Source organism: Acanthopagrus latus, chromosome 7, assembly GCF_904848185.1.
Source record: "Acanthopagrus latus isolate v.2019 chromosome 7, fAcaLat1.1, whole genome shotgun sequence".
Lineage (NCBI taxonomy): Eukaryota > Metazoa > Chordata > Actinopteri > Spariformes > Sparidae > Acanthopagrus > Acanthopagrus latus.
Window position 1 is genome coordinate 9,363,124 of NC_051045.1, and position 20,132 is coordinate 9,383,255.

Below are 20,132 nucleotides of genomic sequence, written 5' to 3' on the forward strand. Positions count from 1 at the left end.
TTCATTAAGTGTATGTCTCCTCTTGGCCTAGTTAAATCCAGAGTGAAAAGCCTGATGAGCAGTGACTCCTGAAACGGTGCCAGACAGTGACAAACACCCCGAAGGCTTTCTGTCTTCAGATTCTTTGCTCTTTTTTAAGCTAGTAAAATGAACCTGCCATGCATCGACCGTGACGTTTTGTGGGACACGTAGAAAGAAAGCTATTTATAAGGATCAGCTAAGTGAGGCACATAAACATGATCCTGACAACGATCTGATGTCACCTGCGATTTCCTGAAGAGGGAACAAAAGCAGCCGGAGCATTGTGTGTTGGCACCGATACGGCAGCGATCACTTCCATCATAAATCACCACGTTTCAAAAGGATGGGTGTCTGGTGACAGGACCGGCGGGACGAACAAAAACGCCGTCTGCTGTGACAGAAACTCACGTGGGGTGGAAGCGGTTCCTCATAGCACACCGGGCCGATGGTTTCAGCCGAGAGGACACGGAGCAGAGCAGAATGGGAGGGTGAGGAAGCATTCCAATATAAGCCTTCCTCGCGTCAAACAAGTTCTCTTCATCTCCAGGCAGCCTGACATGATCAGCTGATGGAAGGGAAAATTGAGAGTGATCGCCTTCACTTGTCATTCTCCTGCCGATCACCGATCAGATGGTTCATGTGTAACAATCTGGACCATCACAACCAGTTTTCTTATTTGTTATTCTCCAACAGGAAATGCATGTTGCACGATCCTTTTTAATGGTGCACTGACTGACTCATTGCGTCTCTGTCTCCAACATCAAACCACAGACGTGTTGAAAATGTAAATGTCTTCATGCTGACACCTTCATTTTCTTATGTTTTTTTTCTATTTCATGTGGCAACAGCACTGTGCTGATGGTGTGGTAAGGTAAAAAAAAAAAAACTTGATTAGGGTTAGGAAAAGATCAAATTTTGCTTATTAGATGCTGACTTAGCATACAGCTAGCTTTCCGCTATGGCAGGAAATTATGCTACGCGAGCCGTGAGCCGGAACAGTGGTGCTGGTGGCTGTAAGAGCCAAAACACTGAGATTAAAGAGGCGACAAACACTCTGTAGACTGGAGGAGCTCTACAGCTGCAGTGCTGGGGTTCACTTTGCGTCAGCTCATCACAAAGAGCAACGGCCTTCACATTCAAGTTGTCTCCTCACTGCACTGTAAACATATAGAAATAAGAATTATAGCTGCGGGAGTCGAGAACATTCTCAAAGCACAGAATGACGTGATTCTCATTCATCCGCACAGGCAGCCCACAACAGGTGGAAGGTCACTGCAGGCGTCAGGCCTCAGTGAGAGACACTGAACAACTGTGCTGCAGCATACAGGTAAGCTGCACGCTGCAATTGTAAAATCATGAGCACCCACAGGGTCGGTGAGGTCAAGACAGATAAACAGCAGAAATATCAGTCCGTCTCAGTTTTACACTGAGGAGTATTACAGCACGTGGCTTATGTAAATAAATCTGGGTGGTATTTGATAAGATGCCGCAAATAAAATATCCACTTCTGCCTGCCAATTGATAATCAGGGGAGAAAGAGTGTCATGTATTGTGACACAAAGCAAAGTAGCAGTCGCCCCCTACAGTCAGGGCTCAGTATCAGAAAAGAGTTTCTCATCCTGCTCCTGATGAATGTGTGTCACATTTCATCACAGTGTTCTTGTCCACGTAGTCACTATTAATCTACGAGAAGCAATAAAAAAAAAAAAAAGTTGAACAGAGTCACAGTGTGACAGGCTCGTCAGCGCTCTAATGACAGGTTGATCTTGAGCAGAGACAGAGACAAACATTACCTCAGTGCTGCAGCAGACCAGAGACAAGCGTCAGGTAGTTCACCGAGTCTGTACTGATCTGTCCTAGGGGGGAAATTCCTTTCTACTACTGTCCCTCTCTGCAGCAGACTGTAGTTGTCAGAGTCAGGTCGTACGATGATATATTTGTGTGTTTCTACAATGGAAAAATTCCACCATCGTGAACACATGCATGAGCAGTAAGGCTGAGAGCTCAGACTCGGAGACACGTGCAGGATGAAGATGTTGCAACAAAAGTACAGGTGAAGTCCACTTGGTGGATCAAAATTGCGCCAAAAAGTGGACCTGGAATCACCTGTGCCAGTCTATCCTGTACAAATAACTATTTTTAGCGCGTGAATCATATTTTAGATGAACTCTTCCCTGTAATCTTCCTTATGCTCTTACATGTGTCGACATAATTGGACCCGCCGACTGAAAGTGAAACGAGTGAAATTAACTTTTTGCTCATGGTAACTGGTTAGATATACTGTACAATGTACGAGAGACTTGGTCCCTCCTTTCCACAGGCTGCCTCAAAGCCAGTCAGGCAGGTTTTCTGTAATTACATGAAAAATGGCTTTAGTCCCTGCGGGGTTTTGGGCACATCTGAGCGATAGAAGAAGTGTCTTTGCATGCTTATATATGTCTGTGAATGTCTTTGTGTGTGTGTGTGTGTGTGCGTGTGTGCAGAAAGGGGAGAAACACTGGCACACAGACGAGACAGCGAGGAACTTCAGTGTGTGTTTCCGTTTGGTCATCTCTGGTGAAGTTCTGTCTGACGTATCAATCAGATTCTTAAAGTACACAACAGCCAGTGAGGTTTATAAACTGACATCAGTCAAACCTCAATTAAAACATCTGTCAACATGGCGGAGAAGGCCAGTCTGTGCTGACGCAGCCCGTTCCAAACTAAGAAACTCTAAATGCCACGGGCATCGAGCATCCCCGTGTGAGATATTGCAAATTGTGTGAGATTCCTCCCTAAATCCTGGTAATCAATCAAAACCTTTCGAAAACAGGCCTTGGGCAACGTATTCGGGAAAAACCCTGCCGTTTCTGAGCTGTGGAGGAGAAGCTGAAGACGACTGAGCCCTCCTCTACGGGGAGAATTTATGAGTCATGTCAACAAAATCAATATTTTGGTTCTGCACAAGAAACAGGCTCATTGAGATTCACAATATCAGCTAACTACGCTAATCTACAGCCCGAACAGATGTTGCCTGTGGTTTGATAGATTTGGGTGAGAGCAGAATCTGTCTGGAGCTCAGAGGCCTGCCAGATGCTTCTGTATCAACACCTCTTTTATCACCTGAAGAGAGTCATCCTGCCAACTATGACAGTAATTCCATCTGAGAGGGCCACACTGACAGAGGTATCGCCCCGGCATGGATGAGTGGGATTGACTGAGAGCGCACATTTATATTTGGTAACGTGCTTTCTGAGAATTCTCCGGGGGAAGTGAGCGCTGTCGACCAATGTTTGGACCTCCTGAATTTATGCATTCAATAAAAAGAAGAACAGCACATTCCTCCAGAGTTCTGTGCCAACCTGCATAACTGCATTTGCACATGGAAGCCTCTTTTCATGTGCAGCAAAACGGCAATAAAAAAGGCTGCCATGATGGCAGGTTAATCCTCCCACATTAACACCCAGGAACACAATGATTTAACATCAAAACTCCAGATGCTTGCTGCTGGTAACAGCAGAGGAAACACTCAACACGCTGCCTGATGAATTTCTGGCCTAGGTACACAAAGTGTCTCGTGGTAAGAAAAGCAATGTCTCACGGTGTAACTGTTGTTTTACACTTGTCTGACTGAACAAACACTCGTGAAGTGTCTCTCGCGCTGTAATCAGCTAATCAAGTGGCTGCAGTCAGGGGAGGGAACGCGCCACAGTGCAGCCGTGTGCTTTAGGTAGCCCCGGGTAGGTAAGTTGACTTGCTCTCAGTTTTATGGGGAGGATAAGTGCCCCTGCAACACTGTGGGAGACTGGAGGATGGATTTGGCAGATGCTCATTACACGCACAAGGGGCTAATTAAAATGTGGTAAACACTTTTTGTTTATTCATCATTGTTTAGCCCCCATCTCTCTCCTGCAAACAGCCAGAGTGAGCGAGTTTGTTTAAGGCATTCCTGTTGTCATGTGCGTGTCATAACCTCACTGCACGTGGTGGTTCCTGCCTGTTCTTGTGCGCTGGAAACAATCTTAATTTTTTTTTTTTTTTTTAAAGCGTTTTCTTGATTGGAAACAATGCAGCAGATTCAAGTCTAGAAATGGAACAGGCTTGTTAGCGAGTTGGAGTCCTTCACAGGTGAGTGCGTCAGATTCAGGCATTCTGAAGGCCTGTCGTGCCAAATTTAGTCTGTAGAACAAAGAGGGTGAATTACAGCATCTGACTGAATGTAATATAAGTAAGTTGTCCTGAGCAGCAGTGGCCTGAAAGTAATCCTGAAAAGAATCTTCCACCAAAATGTTATGGGGATTTTGTGATTATTATTAGTTTTTGTTTTTATTATCATTAAAACTCCTTGCTTAGACACTATCCAGGGTTGGGAGGTTTACTTAATAAAAGTATTCGATGCAGTTACTAATTCCCTGTTAATAACCAAGCAGCACAATTTCAAAGTACTTTCTGTCGCTTTTGGATTACCTCAATACCAAACACATGCAAATAAATGTGACAGGAAAGAAATATCAAGAGGATAGTCTTTATACGGATACAGACTACTATTTATATTTATTCAAAAATTACAATCATGTAGTAATGTAGTAATCCCCTTTTTACTGTCTGTATCTGCAATCTAATTACATCTATTTTTTTCTGTAACTATACCAGAATACAGTTACCGCTTTTTGGTATCCCGATTACTTCTTCCCCTTGCATGTATTCCGTCACTCCTCAAGTTTGTATATATGTTCTATCTAAAGCTAGTCCCTGAGAGACAGTGATGGAATGTAACTTTACTTGAGTGTTTCCATTTTATGCTACGAAATGATGTTTTGTTTACACTATGTCTGGGGGAAAAATATTGCACTTTTTACTCCACTACTTTTTTTTTTTTGATAACTTAAGTTACTACAGCCGCTACAGCGGGTAGAGCAGGTCACGTATAGTGGTGGGAAGGTCGCTGGTACAAATCCCAGCTCCGGGCTGAGCTGAGCTGCATGTTAAAACGTCCTTGAGCAAGATACTGAACCCCAAATTGCTCCTGATGTTGGCACCTTGCATGGCGGCCTCTGCCATCAGTGAGGGCCCTGCGATGAGCTGGTGACTTGTCCAGGGAGCACCCTGCCCTCGCCCAGAGACAGCTGGGATTGGCTCCAGCAAAAACCCCGTGAACCCATAAAAGGGATACAGTGGTTACAGGTGATGGATGGATGGAAGTTATTAGTTACCCTGCAGATTGATTTTTTGTGATACTTCTCAAGTATGACTACTTCTCAGTACTTTTTACAGCACCACTCTGGAATCAGATTATGTTCCAACTTGATATCCAGTCACACTATTTTTGGATTCTGGGTGTGTATATTCACAGGCCGACAGTATTTTTGGGAATACCAATATCAAATCCCTTTTGACGTTTCCTTTTGAGAACAACATGCCACAGCACGGTTCACAACTATATGACGATTGCAGCTTGAAGAGGTTTGAAATAACAAACACTCGAAGCCAGCTCATTACTCGAGTGACACTTTTTCTTCCAGGGCAAGCCTCGACTTTTCATTGTTATACAACTCTGCCCGTTGCTCACCCGCAGAAAATGTATTACCCCCACTCAAATCCACGCAGAAGAGACTGTATGCATTCCGTCGCCAGTTGGCTGTGAGAGAAAAGCACCTGAGATGTCAGGTATGAAGCCACACCTCCGGAGCTTTTTTACCACAGAAAGATTACTGTGGATTAATAAATGCAGGGACACAAAACGACAGCATGTTTATGCGCAGGTTCTTGTATGATTAAGAGTCTTAGGAGCTCAGTTTGTATTTGGGCGCAGCAGCGCTTTGAGCTAAAGGCTGACGTCAACATGCGGACATGCTCACAATGGCAATGCTGACATGCCGATGTTAAGTGGGTAAAATGTTTACAATGCTCAACCTCTTAGTTTAGCGTATTAACACGCTCACATTGGCTAGCTGAAACTCGACACAAAGGGCAGCCGAGGCTGATGGAAATGTCATTTTCTTTTGCAGGTTGTCAGGGAAGGTATTGCACAAATTAAATTCTTGTCTGGACGATGGTAAAAAATGTAAAGTCAAGGGACCACCAAGGGGATCCCAATACATCCTGCTGGTACTATGAATGTATAAAGCACAGTTTTTGTTGATTCTGGTGCCCCTTTGGACAAAAGCAGTACGATCTGTTGTAAAGACCTTTGCTAGTGCGCAAATATTTGCTTCGTGTTTGGTCTGAACGCACATTTTAGTCCCGTGCTTTCGCGTCATTGAAAATAACCGACAATTTTGTTCTAGTTTTTATTTCGAAAGATCTATGTTTAGCTCGAAGTTTTATAGGCTAAATTAACACTGCTGTCAAGGCATTTCAACCAAAAGACTCCAAGGATGTCAACCCTATGGTAGCACAATAATTCATGGATGCACCTTAATGAGAAGGACGCACAATATGCAATTTCAGCTGCGAGGGGTCCCTCAGTTAAAACAAAATGAAAGTCGTTTGCCAATTGAAGTTGAGATTCGGGTACAAAGACAGACTCTCTGGATGAATTATCGGATTCTGCTCTGAATCTGAGCCGTTTGCCGACAGCAAAAGGAGAAGTTAGAGTTTACTTTCAACATTTCTGTTCTATTGATCCTCACTCCTGTTTATCGACCAGACCGCAGCAGTGAAAAAATGTCATGGCAATCAGTCCAATAGTTGTCGAAACATTATATCAATTCCCGAAGCCACACTGCTAGCATGGCTGAGGACAACATTCATTTACGTACCTACGACAATAGATTTTTGACTTGGGAGCTTCAGTCTTCGTTCACGTCTCTGCTGTGTCACAGTCTGGATTCTGCTGATGTTGCCTTGTTTTTTGCTCTGGAGTCACTCCTGTGTTAATTTGCAAACTGAATCATCTTTCTTTAGAAGCTGTTTGCATAACTGTTCTGATGTGGACAGGGTGTGGACTGGTTTTGATCTGCACAGAGTACAGGAGAAGGCAACACAGGTGTCCTGCCTCTTGTCTGTGCGCCTCTGTGTTCCCTGTTGGCAACATTTGAGCTGCCTTTTAAGTTTTGATTAGGGTCTGGGGGGGGTAAATCACAACAAATGCAGTTGCTTCAGACCGCAAAGATCTGCATTCTCATCATGCATCTTTGAAATCATTTTGAGTCAGCAGCTCCTGTGGGAACAAGTCTGAAGATAACCCATTCAGGAAGCCCATATTAGAGTCAATGAGGCAGAGTCGAGCGAAAACACAGAAAACACAGCCCTGCAGGTAAAAAATACTGACGTGAAGAGGAAGCTTGGAAACTGGCTGAATAGACTGCCGTGCAACAAGGGAAAGGCCATGTCGGTAAATGTCAACGGGAGAAACAGGAAGAAACTGCGCATGAATGATTTTTATGTCATTGCACCTGCGACACAAGCTCCCCACCGGGCATCAGCGTTCCAAAATGAAAAGATAGACACTTGTGTTTTTCATCCCGAACAAAGCAGAAATTAAATATCTCTCCGAGTTGTTGTGAGAGATCGACTCACATCGTGAATTTACCTCACGCACGACAACAAAGTCGCTGGATTTGAATGGCGAGGACCAACGCGAGATAATAAACAAAACGTTTCCGGAGCTGCGACTTCAAAGCCCGATGGAGACTGATACGCGGCAGATAGTCACAGTTGTATATCCAGGTTTTGTTTCTCAGGAAACCTATGAGGCCACCCAACTGTGTGTTTCACCAAACAAATGTCATCAAGGAAGATAAGAAGAAAGCCAAAGCAAATACGATTGCGTCACCTTTTTTTTTTTTTCTTTGATTCTTTTTCTTCATTCTTTTTGACGCAAACTGCCGCATGAAAAAACTCACAAAGCCTCATTCACATAAGTTGTGCTGCTGGTTTTCTAAAAAGTCGGAACCGTTTCATCAGCTCACTCTTACAAATGTCGGTCAGCTCCACCTGTGGGAAAGGAAAGTCAGATCAGTAGCAGCAAAAAAAAAAAAAAACCTGAAGATGTAGAGATGTGTGATATCCCCATCCAAATGCAAAGAAATTAAAGGAACAGTTCCACATTTAGACAAGATGATTGATACCACTTTTGAGCCTGTATGGTGAATATAAAGTTCCATCCTCCCCGACCTCCTCCCTGCGCACATTGAGGCTCTTTCTGTTTCGTTGCCTGACTTCATCCTTTGATCCCTTTGTAATAACTACGCCCACTGGAGTTTGCTGCCTGACAGTCAGTGTAAACAAGGATACAAATCTGCTTGCACAGATGACCTGTATGGTTTCTGGTGAGGCACACTGTGGGCCAAATTTTGGACTGTTTCTTTACAGTGTCTCCACTGGTTGCCTGACAACCTCATGGTTAATGTAAAGCTGCAAGACAGGAAGTGACACCCTGAGGCCAAGAGGTAATCATATTCTCCTCTAATTCTCAGCGAGAGAGCGAAATGCTCCAACATATATGCTCAAAATTAAACAAACTGAAATGTTCTTTTTCTTTCCAGATAGGCAGGAATATTTAGTCTTTTAGTCCTAGGCAGGAGTATTTAGTCTTTTATTTAGTCTTTTGGTTAACATGTGGATATGCCCACCTTCTAACAATGAAAACATATTTTTAAAAGTAAATGATTTCAGTAAAATTGCTATTTGTAATCAATGGGACCAAATTCAGGACCGAGCTCACAGACTCTGCCAACCAGGAAAAGTGACCGATTTTAACAGGCAGCGCTTTGTGAAGTCCTCCAAAAACAATCTCCAGTCAACAAAAAACTTTTTGCAGGTTTCAGGATTATAAATGTAATATATACTGTCAGTAGGAAACATATAACACCTGCAGCTGTAAATACACGACAGCAGAAACTGAAGATGTAAAATGTTGCTGCATTTACAAACATTTACTACTGGACAGAGAGAATGGGAAGAAATACTTGCACCACTGTTCTTAATTGGGTGGGTGTCATATTCCCATCGCTGCTGATCAGAGCTGGAGCCGATAGATACCTGTGACTCCGGTAGAGCCGTTTGGAGCAATTATACCCTTTTCACACTGGAAACAAAAGCCAGATGTTAGTGGCTGTCTGAAGATGGAACACGGCTGGTTCAGGAGTCTTCTGTCAGTGAGACAGTGTCCACGTTAACATGAGAAGAATATGAATCAAACCATAAGAAAGTAAAACAAAAAACACATTCTTGTGTGTTTCTGCTTGTGTAGCCCACCTGTTGTCCTGTTGGGTCAATTACAATGTTCTGCGTTTGGATGTGAGCACAGTCAGGTGGTGTCAGAGCTCTGAGCAGATATACATCTGCGTGCTCTGGCCAGGGTGCAGGGCTTCACTTCCACTGAATTGTTGGCTCAGAGCTGCCCTCTGTGTGCATACCTGTGCTTCTGCATGAGTCTCTGCATGCATGCGTGGTTCTTTGTGTGCTTGCTGCCTGCGCCTTGTACATTTGGTCCCAGGATCTTTTTGTATCACAGCACAGTGCCATATGCAAATATTCCCATTAAGAAAATGTTGAAACACCTTAATTTGCTGCCAAAAGAGATCATCTAGATCCCTCCTGAAACGTTATCCTCAACCTCTCGGCACTTTCATGCTCTCCCCTGAGCATCCAGCACTCAAGAAATCAGGGTTCAAGGTAAATTTCCAGAATGGCTACATGACCTCTACCGTTTCCGAGCCGTGATTCTGATCAAGGAATGCCTCCTGCTCACCGCTGATCAACTGAGTGCATTAAAAAAGATGAGACTTCTCTTCTAAATCAGGCAGAAAGGAATGCACATTTACTCTCTGCTCGCCTTGGGGCCTTGGCCTGCACCAAACATGTTTTTTGGAGCACAAAAAGAAGACTGATCGCACCTACCGGGGGCTCTCGCATTCACACAACTGTATCCTCAACTGCTATCATGGCGCACCTCCCGGTTCACCTGTAAGAATGATTTTTTTTATTGGCCTCATATGCAAATGATTAACAAATTGTAAACAGTAATGTCTGAAATGTGCCAGCATAAAGGGTAGACTGCACAAAATGCACCGGTATCAGATTGTCCTTATTTACTTTCAGATCACTCTGTCCATGAATGTGTAAAAAATCTGGTTAAAAGGACAATGTATGAATTGAATTCTAATTCACTTTGCAAATGCTGTAATGCTATTGTCATAAATTGCCCTATAATTAGTTACCCTCGATGACGGTTTGATGCTAATCTCACAAAATACTGATTTTTTTCTCCAGAGCTGACTTTATAATCCTATAATGAATCTGTCCTTTAATTTTAAAGTCAAAAGACGTACTGTCATTGCTGTGTGTGTGTGTGTGTGTGTGTGTGTGAGAGAGAGAGAGAGTGTGTGTGAGAGAACACATGCATGCAAGTGGAGGCATGAGTGTGTCTGCACACTTTCTTTCACCGACTTTTCTGACATGTTCGCCCGCTGCTTTGCTTTTTCCTGTGTGTTTCCTTTCAGCATTAACAACAAAGTCGTCAAGACGATGCCAGCAGATTGTATCAGGGACACTTCATGCGGCGTTTTTCTGGCGAACTCAGCCCAAACCAAAATATTCACAGCTCAACTGACCCTCGTCAAAAGGCTGAAGGTGAGATAGAGGACGCACCTCCCAGGCACTGTCACCGCTTTAACGAGCTCTCACAAAGAAAAGCACACGTTTGCGCAGAAATGAAAACGATTCAGTCACCATGTGGTCATCCTCAAGGAAAGTCAGACTCTGGAAAAGCCCAGAGATCCCAAACTGCTTTCAAAAGGACGTTATTTACACCTTCACGGTCGCGCTTGTACACCAAATTCAACTACTAAATAACATCTTTTCAAATCAGTTTCAGATTTTGAATTCTGCAGTCTTGGACTAAACCAGCCGAGCTGAGCGGAACCTTTTTCTTTTTCCAAAAGAAGCCTTCATCTTCTTCAGCTGTTCAGAAGACAGCTGCAGTGCTGTTTTTGGCTGTGAATCTCCAGAAATGTTTGTGTGCTAAGAAACTTCCCCCACTTTTCTATTGGCTTGAGGGTGAGTAGATAATGACTGAATTTAGATTTTGGGGCGAACTTATCCTTTAAGCTTGCCAGGGAGATGAAAAAAAAAAAGAAGAAGAAATCTAGTCTAATGAAAGACTACCTTAATGAAACAATGAGTGAGGTTTTCTCAAATTTGGGAATACCCTCTCTCATTAAAGACTCTTAACTCAGATCCATCTCCCAAGCCATCTGATTCATCAGCTGCAAAAATATACCAAAGCAAAGCGGGGGATTCACAGTGACACACACACACACACACACAGTCAACTGAAATAGACGTGTGTTCATGGGAATGAGTGGAATACTGAAAATAACAGGGATACAACTTAATATGTTGTGTGTTTTATTGTGTTCTTAGCGTCGGATCAATGATACTGCCTCTAAATGAGCAAAAGCCCCGATGACAAAAGTTGAAAAGCTTCCCCAGCTTAGCCTTAACCTTAATAGTGGCACTGTGGGGACACCTAACATAGAATTAAATGCAATTATGAAAAAATGTTTCCAACCCAAGAGGTGCCTGTGAGAGGGAAACCAAGAGGAGCTGTATTCATTTCACACAGCCCCCGGGTGCTAAGAGGATATGGCAGTCCTTTTCATATTGGCAGCTGTTTGATCAGACTAACAGCGCTCCTTAGTCGTACCATAGCTGCAGGTCTGATCTAAACTCCTCATCAGATTCAAAGGAGACACCGCGTCTCCAACGCACTCCAGGCTCTTTCCATAAACACAGCTGAATTATTCCTTTGAGCGCTCCTGCTTGATACCGGCCTCCATTTTTCTTTCAGAGGGAGTCTCAACACCTCACGGAGCTCGCATGCCGTAGATGCGTTGCACAGAGCCACTGTTATATCTTCCAGCAAGGGTGTGAAATTGCACCGTGAGGGCATCTGATAGCTTGTAGATCATTCGCGGCTGATAGGCTTCTCGGTGCATTGTGGGAAAATAACAGGGAAAGTGGAGGGCAGCGAAAGAAAGAGAGCGAAGGAATTCACCACAGACGCTGACAGTGAATGGAGGTGTAGTTAGCATGACTCTGTGCTGTTGTGTGTTGATTGTGGTTATCAGAGCCGTAGTAGATGACTGATAACTGAGGTGTGGTGTTGTGTAAGTGTGTGTGCGTGTACGTGCGTGTGTGTGCGTGTGTGCCTGTGCGATCTGAGTGACTGCACAACAAAGAGTCTGAATGGATTTAGTCAAAGCTCAAACGCTGATGCAGCTGCATTCCGGGAGGTTTATGATGTGAAACACCAAAGGAAAGGAAACAATGATCACATTCATGAGATGTCATTTTCTTCCACTTTTATCTGAGGAATTTGTTGAGCTTTTTTCCTCCTTTTTTTTTTCTTCATAACATAATGTGTCCACCTTATCCAAAGTGGGCCTTTGTTAGAAGGCTTTGTTTGAAGAACTTGACCTCATTCTCACTAATAAGGTGCAGGTTAGTTGCTTCTACAGTAGCATCCACCCGTACATGTAACGTAGGTTTGTACATAAAACTTAAAACAACACTTTTTTCAATAAAAGGGGTTTTTGTTATTGTTGCTCCGACTTGAGTGTTTAACATTCACCGTGCAGAACGACTTGGGAACGTTTGTCTGTGCTCACACTACATCAGAAATGAAAGAGATGTACCTACTACCATGAGTTTGTGACATCACAACTACTTTGGAAGCCAATTACGTTCAATTATGCAGTTTACACAAGTGTAATGTAGTGGTGTAGTCTGTAGTCCTAAAACCCAAAAAGCACTTTTGCAGAAACGGTTCCCTCGTCTCAAAGTCTATACGTATTTTTAATAGTTTTTTGGTTTAATGCTTGAAACAAGGTCTTCAAATATTTACAAGTTTTGTTCAGCAACATAGAATACATAATCAAATGTTCCATAATTTCAAAACGGTGGTGCTAACAAGAGTCTAAATGAGACTTCAGACGGATCATAATGCTGAACGCGGAGACTCATCCACTCACTAGTCTGTCTTTACAGGCCGACTTTAGAGAGAAACTGTTCTCTAACTATCTCTAACTTTCCTACTTGTAGGTTGATCAGTTTACGGAACACGTCTATAATAATTGTGTAGTAAGACGCTTAGTGGTGGTAAAGTTTGAATCAAACTTTTTAAACCAGATTTTCAAGAGATCTTCAGAATTTGTCACAAATTTTAATCAACTGACTGATCAACAATCAACTGATTTATTTGGCAGCCATTTTCTTTTTATGTCGAGTTTAGGGTAGGCGGCTCGAAGGCTGGAATAATGTTATGCTGTTGTGTTCCTGGTTGCAAGTCATAAAAGAAGCAGTCTGACAAACTGTTACCAATTTACAGCTTACTGGATAATCATCAACTGAAAAGATGACGGGGAGTGAAAATCTGGAGATGCCATATTTAAGGGTAAAACAAATGTTGGCTAACATTAGCAGTCAACAACTTCCTAGATAACATTTCCATGAAAGAATCCAGAATCCACTTCCCTTCCAGGTTTACGTAAATGTGTCCAAGATGTGTACTGCCATTTAAAAATCAAGCTATATTACATATTTGCTATCATATAATGTAACTATATATCAGTAGCCTTAGCTAGGAGGTGTCTTTCTGCTAATGTTAGCAGTTTGCTAATGGAACGTAACAGGATTCATCAAGTACGTTCCTGTTTGACTCTGAAATCTGGGTCACTGTACCTCCAGATTTCATCCTATTGAGCCTCAGCTTATTAATTGGTTAGAGACTAATTTAAAACTGATTTTAAAAGTAATTGGTTAACTTTAAGGCAAAATCAGCTTCGACTCTAAAACTTGCTGCGTCACTATAAACCCTTGAATGCTTCCTGATGATGCATTTTCACAAGCAGGACGTTTGTTACTGAGACACGCTCATTTAAAGCATTATTAGGTTTTGTCCATATTGTAACAGGATTATAAAATGTTTATGTTATTGTCCTTTTTTTGGAAGTCTTGGCATTATTAAAATGGGAGATGTGGGAAAACAAGTGAAGACTCATATGCAGGGTTTATTACAAACTTTTATTTTGTTGTTTTTCGATTTCCATACACCATGTCTTATGTTTCAACACAAAAATAAAGATGCACTTTTTATGTTGTTATAAAAACCCATAAATAAATTTGCACTCATCTGTGAAATGACACATACTGGGCCCTACATGTTGCTCTCATGGCTGCAATTTTACAAAGGAAAGAGCAGAAAGCCACTAAAGGTTGTTCGGTGGTACTGGTCATCCCAAACATTTCCACCGAGTGTTACTGAAACAACATCTCCTGCGTCTAACTGCAACACTGCCCCATTGGATGCATTGTCCTCAGCATCTTCAGATGTGGTAGGACGATCACCTGCTGTAACAACAGGATTTCCATTCTTGATAAGATCCAGTCTCATGCTGCTTCCAGAGTGTGCTACATGCCCAGTAAATCTGAAATAATACGCTCCTCTCACTGGTGCCATGAAGTAACCTAAAACATAGACAGAAAAGACCAATCACAACTGGTGAAGCCGAAATTAATACAAATTTCTCAAATGAAATAAACCTAATGGGACCTGTATACCTATGTTTGGGTTGTAGTGGTTTCCAATGTTGGTGATGACATTTCTGAAGATCAGATGAATAACATCTGTGTGTTCTGTGTTGCCTTCACCGGATGTCAGAAGGGAGGCAGAAAAGGCCACTTTTTTCACTGTGGCAAAATTAAAGAACAGCTCATGATTAAATCTGAATTACATTCTGTACTTGCTGTACACACTCGCAAAAAAAAAACACGCAAATGATTTACCTGTGTTGTTATTCTGAAGTTCCTGCACTGCTGCTCTTTGCCCTGAAATCAGGAGGCATGCGTTTATACCTTTATGACTGCAATTCAACACACAAATTATAAGAAACATTAAACAAAACACCTTTACCTTCCTGCTGCTTCTCCAACTCTTCAAGATGGTTTTCGCTGGTTGTCAGTCTTTGCTGTAGAGAGCTGAGACTCTGCTGAGTGACTCCAAGCTCTGTGGCTTGCACTGACATGACAGAAAGACAGCACAGAATTGTGGGATCATATTGTAAAGGTTTACAAGATTAAATGCAAATAAACAAAATTAATTTATTGTCGATTGCAATGTTTACCGTTATTCTTCCTCTGCAGTTCCTCCACCAGGCTCTCAGCAGCAGTCATCCTGGCCTCCATGGCTGAAAAAGAGTCCTCATGTAATATGAGCTGCATCAATTTTGTTATAAAGTGATTCCTCTATGAAAGTGTACCTGTATTCTCCGTCATGAGCTCCTCCACCAGGCTCTCAGCAGCGGTCACTCTGGCCGTCAGGTGCCTGAGCTCCACCTTCTGCTCCACCACCATGTCTCTCAGATACCTCAGCTCGGCCCAGATGTCGGGCTGAAGCTCCTGCGCTTGCTGACCTCCCTCACCTTCGGCTGTGGGCCTCAGGGTCCAAGCCTTCTTTTCCTCGCTCTCAATGGCTTAAACCGAGATATCATTGTTAATGTTGGTTGTCTGAGCCCTGCAAAGATAGCAGAGTATCAGCACAAGCGAGAAGACCAAGAGAGACCTCATCTTCATGTGGAAATGACAGCCTAGGTGCTTTGTTTGCTGTCTGTGGCACAGTTGTGTGCTGGAACGGGCATTTATGGATAACTCAAAGGTCAGATGTGTCAGGTAGATGGTGATTTGCCAAAGTTGTGAGGATGCACACCTGTAACTTAGAGATATCGCCCACGTGACTGAGGCAGAGGGAGGGTTGGAGCAGTAACAGTGACTCACACAGATGATGAGTGGGTGGTGGAGTTGTGTCTTGGAGTCCTGCCATCATTTCATCAGCTGATCTGAGTGTTTTGATTTTGTAAATGTTACATTTTTTTTTTCCACACACCTCGAAGTGCTCCTTCAAATTACAAAGAACAAAACACTCAGTGGCCACTTTATTGTGCACGTCTTTGAAATCAAGTGCAATCCAATACAACTGTTCAGCCACAAATATTGTGTATCTAGATGTGTTTCATTCAATGACTGAAATGTATTTATGCATATTTGTATGTATGTACAGTATGTATGTAAGTATGTATATTTTAATCATTTATATATGAATTTATGTATGAATGTGTATTTGTATTTAGGTATGTTTGTCCATATATTCCATGCATGTATGTATGAAATTGTTTTTATGTATATATGTACTGTATGCATGTACATATACATATATATTGTAGACTGTACATTTGGGTAAATCAAGTTTAGAAATTATTCAACATTATCTGTGACTTATTTTCCGTGACATGCATAAACAGCAGCCTGAGCATGTCACTGTCCACTCCGCGTCAGACAGGAAAACAGACCTGACAAGACTCAGAGCTCTGTCTCGGTCAGACCTTTGAAGTGACACTGTTTCAACAAGATGAGACTTTCCACTGGTGCTTCGAGGCTTCTTTTTTTTTCTCGCTGTCAGGCAGAAAAATGGCCATACTGTATGTCAGGTAAAGTTTTCCAGAATGGATCTGTATATATCTTAAACGCCTTGAGTGCAAACGGGCATCCTCACAGTCCCCTAGGCTACCTGCGAGTCATGGTGAAGGGTTAGGGAAATTTCCCACTGCTGCAAGACCATTATCTGGGCGTGTTGCTTGTGAGTCATAAGCGTGTGCATCAGTGACAAGTTAGACAATTAGACAGAAATAACAACAAATCAACCTGTCGTTAAAAAAATATTTCTTGAAGGGCATAAAGTGCAGTGAATGACATGATTTATGCTGATTGCTGCTTGTGTTTATGAATAAGAATATTGAGCAGCTGTCAGTCAGAGTGAGGCAGCTCACGGCCACATGCAGCAGGATTTAAATACACAGGCATCAATCTCTCTAACAAAACACTGAGGGAGAATGTTGTCTTTAGTGCAGCAGATAAACTCTGCGGTTTCATATCTAATCATTCAAGCTGGATTTTCTTAAAAACCACCTCTCAGAATGCTGCGTTCACGCTGCTTTTTTGACGAACGACAGACTTGTCATGAAACGACTTTGCTGTAGGGGTAAACACAAACAAATGTACATATATCCAACAGAGGATTTAAAGAAGAGGTTTTTCTGGAAAGAGAACACAGGGTTTTCTTACCCTGGTGCCGGAGGGGGCAGAGATAAAGAGAGTAATAGTTAGACTGCGGTCACATTGGTATGCAGACAGCCATGAAAGCAGCGCAGTACCTGTTGCGTCTTGCAAAATTCATTTGCTGAATATTGTGAAATTTCACAGCTTAAATTGGGGAGGCCCTTATTATTATTTTTATCACAACTCAACGGATAGGTGTTACAGTTAGATAAACTCGATGATTTGAAATTCCAGATGATCTACTGATACGCAGCAGTTTAGTTACGCGTCATCATTCTCACTATCAGTAACATCATCGAGCAGACGGCAGGAAAAATTAAATCATGATGGGTTGTTTTTGGCAGCTTTTAAATATCAGTTTAAAGAAAAGTGTGCACACCTAGTAGAAGAATATCTTTACACTTTTTTGTGTGATATTTTGAATACAGTTTTGTCTGATTTGTATGACAATATAAAAATATATTTACAATATAGTCGTAATTAGCCTTATTATTGAGATATCGCAGCCTAGAACCAAAGTGATGGACCTGCTGATATGGATCAGTATGTCCATCTCTTAAAGGAGACCTGTTATGTATTTTTTTCTTCCTTTTTTTCCATTTTTGCTCTTGTGAATGTCAGTGTTGTTTTGGAGTACAAATTCAAACTCAGAATATTAATATTTACAATGTCAAAGAAAGTGATGACACAAACTCAGAAATATTACATTTTTCCATGTCTGAGTAAATAAGAGGGTCCTCAGTCAGAACACAGTTTGAAGCCACAAAGGTGGCAGGGTCCGCCAAGTATAAACAAAGAAAAACAGTATGAAATTGTGTTGTCCTTTAAGATTAGCTTGTTTATCCAGTCATGACAACAAAGATAGTTTGTTTATTTAGTTTGTTTGGACATGAAAAAAATCAGTGAATGAAGATCTTTCTCTTCTGATTAAATGTTTTACCCAAAAACTGCATGCAGATACGTGCACCTTCAAAAAGCCCAAAGTCTGAACCAACAGAAGTTCTACTATCCCACAGAAAACACTGCTCCTGAAATGCCTCGTAAGTCCTCCCCTCTATAATTCTGTGACTTTGTGACGTCACACTCACACTATGTATGGCATGTAGGAACTGATTTAGCACAGCCACTCTGTTGTTGTTGATGTGATGCTGGGGCAGGCGTGTGTGAGCTGACCAATCAGAGGGACTGGTTATTCAGGAGACAGGAGTTAAAACAGAGCGTTTCAGACAGAGGGGGAACACAGTGCTGCAGCACTGGACAGTTGTGTTTTTTGAGCAATGAAGCATTCACGCCTCTTTAAGTTACACCTAAAATAAAATCATGAAAATGAGCATAAAATGTCTCCTTCAAAGAGTGATTTCTCATATATCTCTATCAAGGTTTGTCAATGTATCTATTTATGTTTTGTTTGAAAATCAGTAATCATTATTTTGGGTCACTTACAGGCTTTTTACCTCATAGTCGCCCTCAGTGGAGTTTGCTGGTTAATAGCTTAATTTCATCATGTGACCAAAACGTGTTACATTAAAAAAAAAAAGTAAATTATTAAATAAATAAATAAATAAATAAATACTGTGTATATATATAGGAAGTTTAAAAAGTCATCACAAGCAGAAAATGTATATTTTTTTAATCATTTTGGGGAATTGATCCTTTACTACATTTCATACAATGCAGCCCTACAAATGTAAACTCTAATTGTGCATGAGCAAATACAGTACATCCAGGGAGTTAAAAACATGGTTTGTGGTGTCAAAAGTCACACATGCCGAACATGTCAGGCATTACATTCTGTCAAAATTGCAGTTAACAAGGCAGCGCATCACCTGTGGCTCCTCTCCCATTGGTCAGAGTGTCGACCTGTGATTAAGGCTCCAGTAAATCTTCCCACCCAGGGAGCTTTGCAGAAGAGCTTCCCGTCAGGTCAACTGACTCCTGCAGGGATGAGTCTCGCTTTCCCCTGTATCTGCCCCCGGGGCTGAATCTATTACTCTAACCTGGATCTCTTCCTCCTGGACTCCTCAACGTCAGACTGGAGGCAGCAATACAGTATTTATGGGCTTGGTTAGGTTCTTCTGTGCATGTAGTTTGATCAAAAAGGTGGAATTATTAGGGATGTGGTACATTATGTGCTGAAGTGTGATGCGATGACACCGAGGCAGAGATCTCAGGCGCCTCAAAGTGACAGGCAACCTTACATACCTTCCCTCATTCTCCTCTCAGGCAAATTCCTCTCTCGCTGTCTCTGTCTATGTTTCCCAACTCTTCTTGCTCTTTCTTTCCACTGCAGTTAAGCTTTGGACCTTCCTTTCCTGTCCTATAGTTTTTTTTGTTTTTTTTTGTTTTAGTTTATCCTGTTGAGGTTTAACCATACAGGTTTTTGTGTCTGTGTCTTTACCAGTTCCCGGGACAGATAATTGAGACCCACCCATGGTAATCATACATCTTGATAAACTCAGCTATTAGTTTTTCCTTACAGACTGCACTCTCAGGCGTCACTATCGTCTCCTAATGTAATTGAGGTCACCTGTCAGTCATTCCCCATTGTCTATATAACTGCTTATGATAGAAATGCTGACACATAACATAATCCACAATAATAACTCTCTCTGTGGTGCAGACTATATATCACTCCACAAGCTGACCGGTCACCCTGCCGTGCTCCGAGACCCACTCCCTACCCAGCCAATCATGGTGAGCGATTGGAGGCCAGAGGTTGACACCTCTAGCTACTGTATGAAGTGGGCCTGACTGCAGGTAGTTAGCCTCAGCCTAATCTAATGATGCATACTTCCCCCTGTTTATGGCAGCCGGGGAAGAGGGAGCGCTAGCCTGTGCTTGTCTGCTGCTGAGAATGCCCATTAACGCTGTTTTCCCCTCGGGTGATGACCACCTGAGCTATCAAAGACAAGCGTGTCTGTAACACCACCGCCCTCCCCTCCACCTTCCTCCTCCCTCTCTCATCACACTCCATCCCCACCCTGCCTCTGCTCCGACCTCCACCCAGACGCACG

At 42.4% G+C, this 20,132-nt stretch overlaps 1 protein-coding gene across 1 annotated transcript; it reads right to left on the minus strand.

The window, feature by feature from the left end:
* Positions 1 to 14,010: 14,010 nt before the first annotated feature.
* Positions 14,011 to 15,646, minus strand: LOC119023070 (cerebellin-1-like). The gene is made up of 6 exons (XM_037104702.1): positions 15,267 to 15,646; positions 15,132 to 15,194; positions 14,921 to 15,025; positions 14,794 to 14,835; positions 14,569 to 14,697; positions 14,011 to 14,475 (listed from the first exon to the last, which is right to left on the minus strand). The coding sequence occupies exons 1-6, from the start codon at positions 15,358 to 15,360 to the stop codon at positions 14,192 to 14,194; spliced, it is 717 nt and encodes a 238-aa protein (XP_036960597.1). The 5' UTR covers positions 15,361 to 15,646; the 3' UTR covers positions 14,011 to 14,191.
* Between the last annotated feature and the right edge of the window lie 4,486 nt (positions 15,647 to 20,132).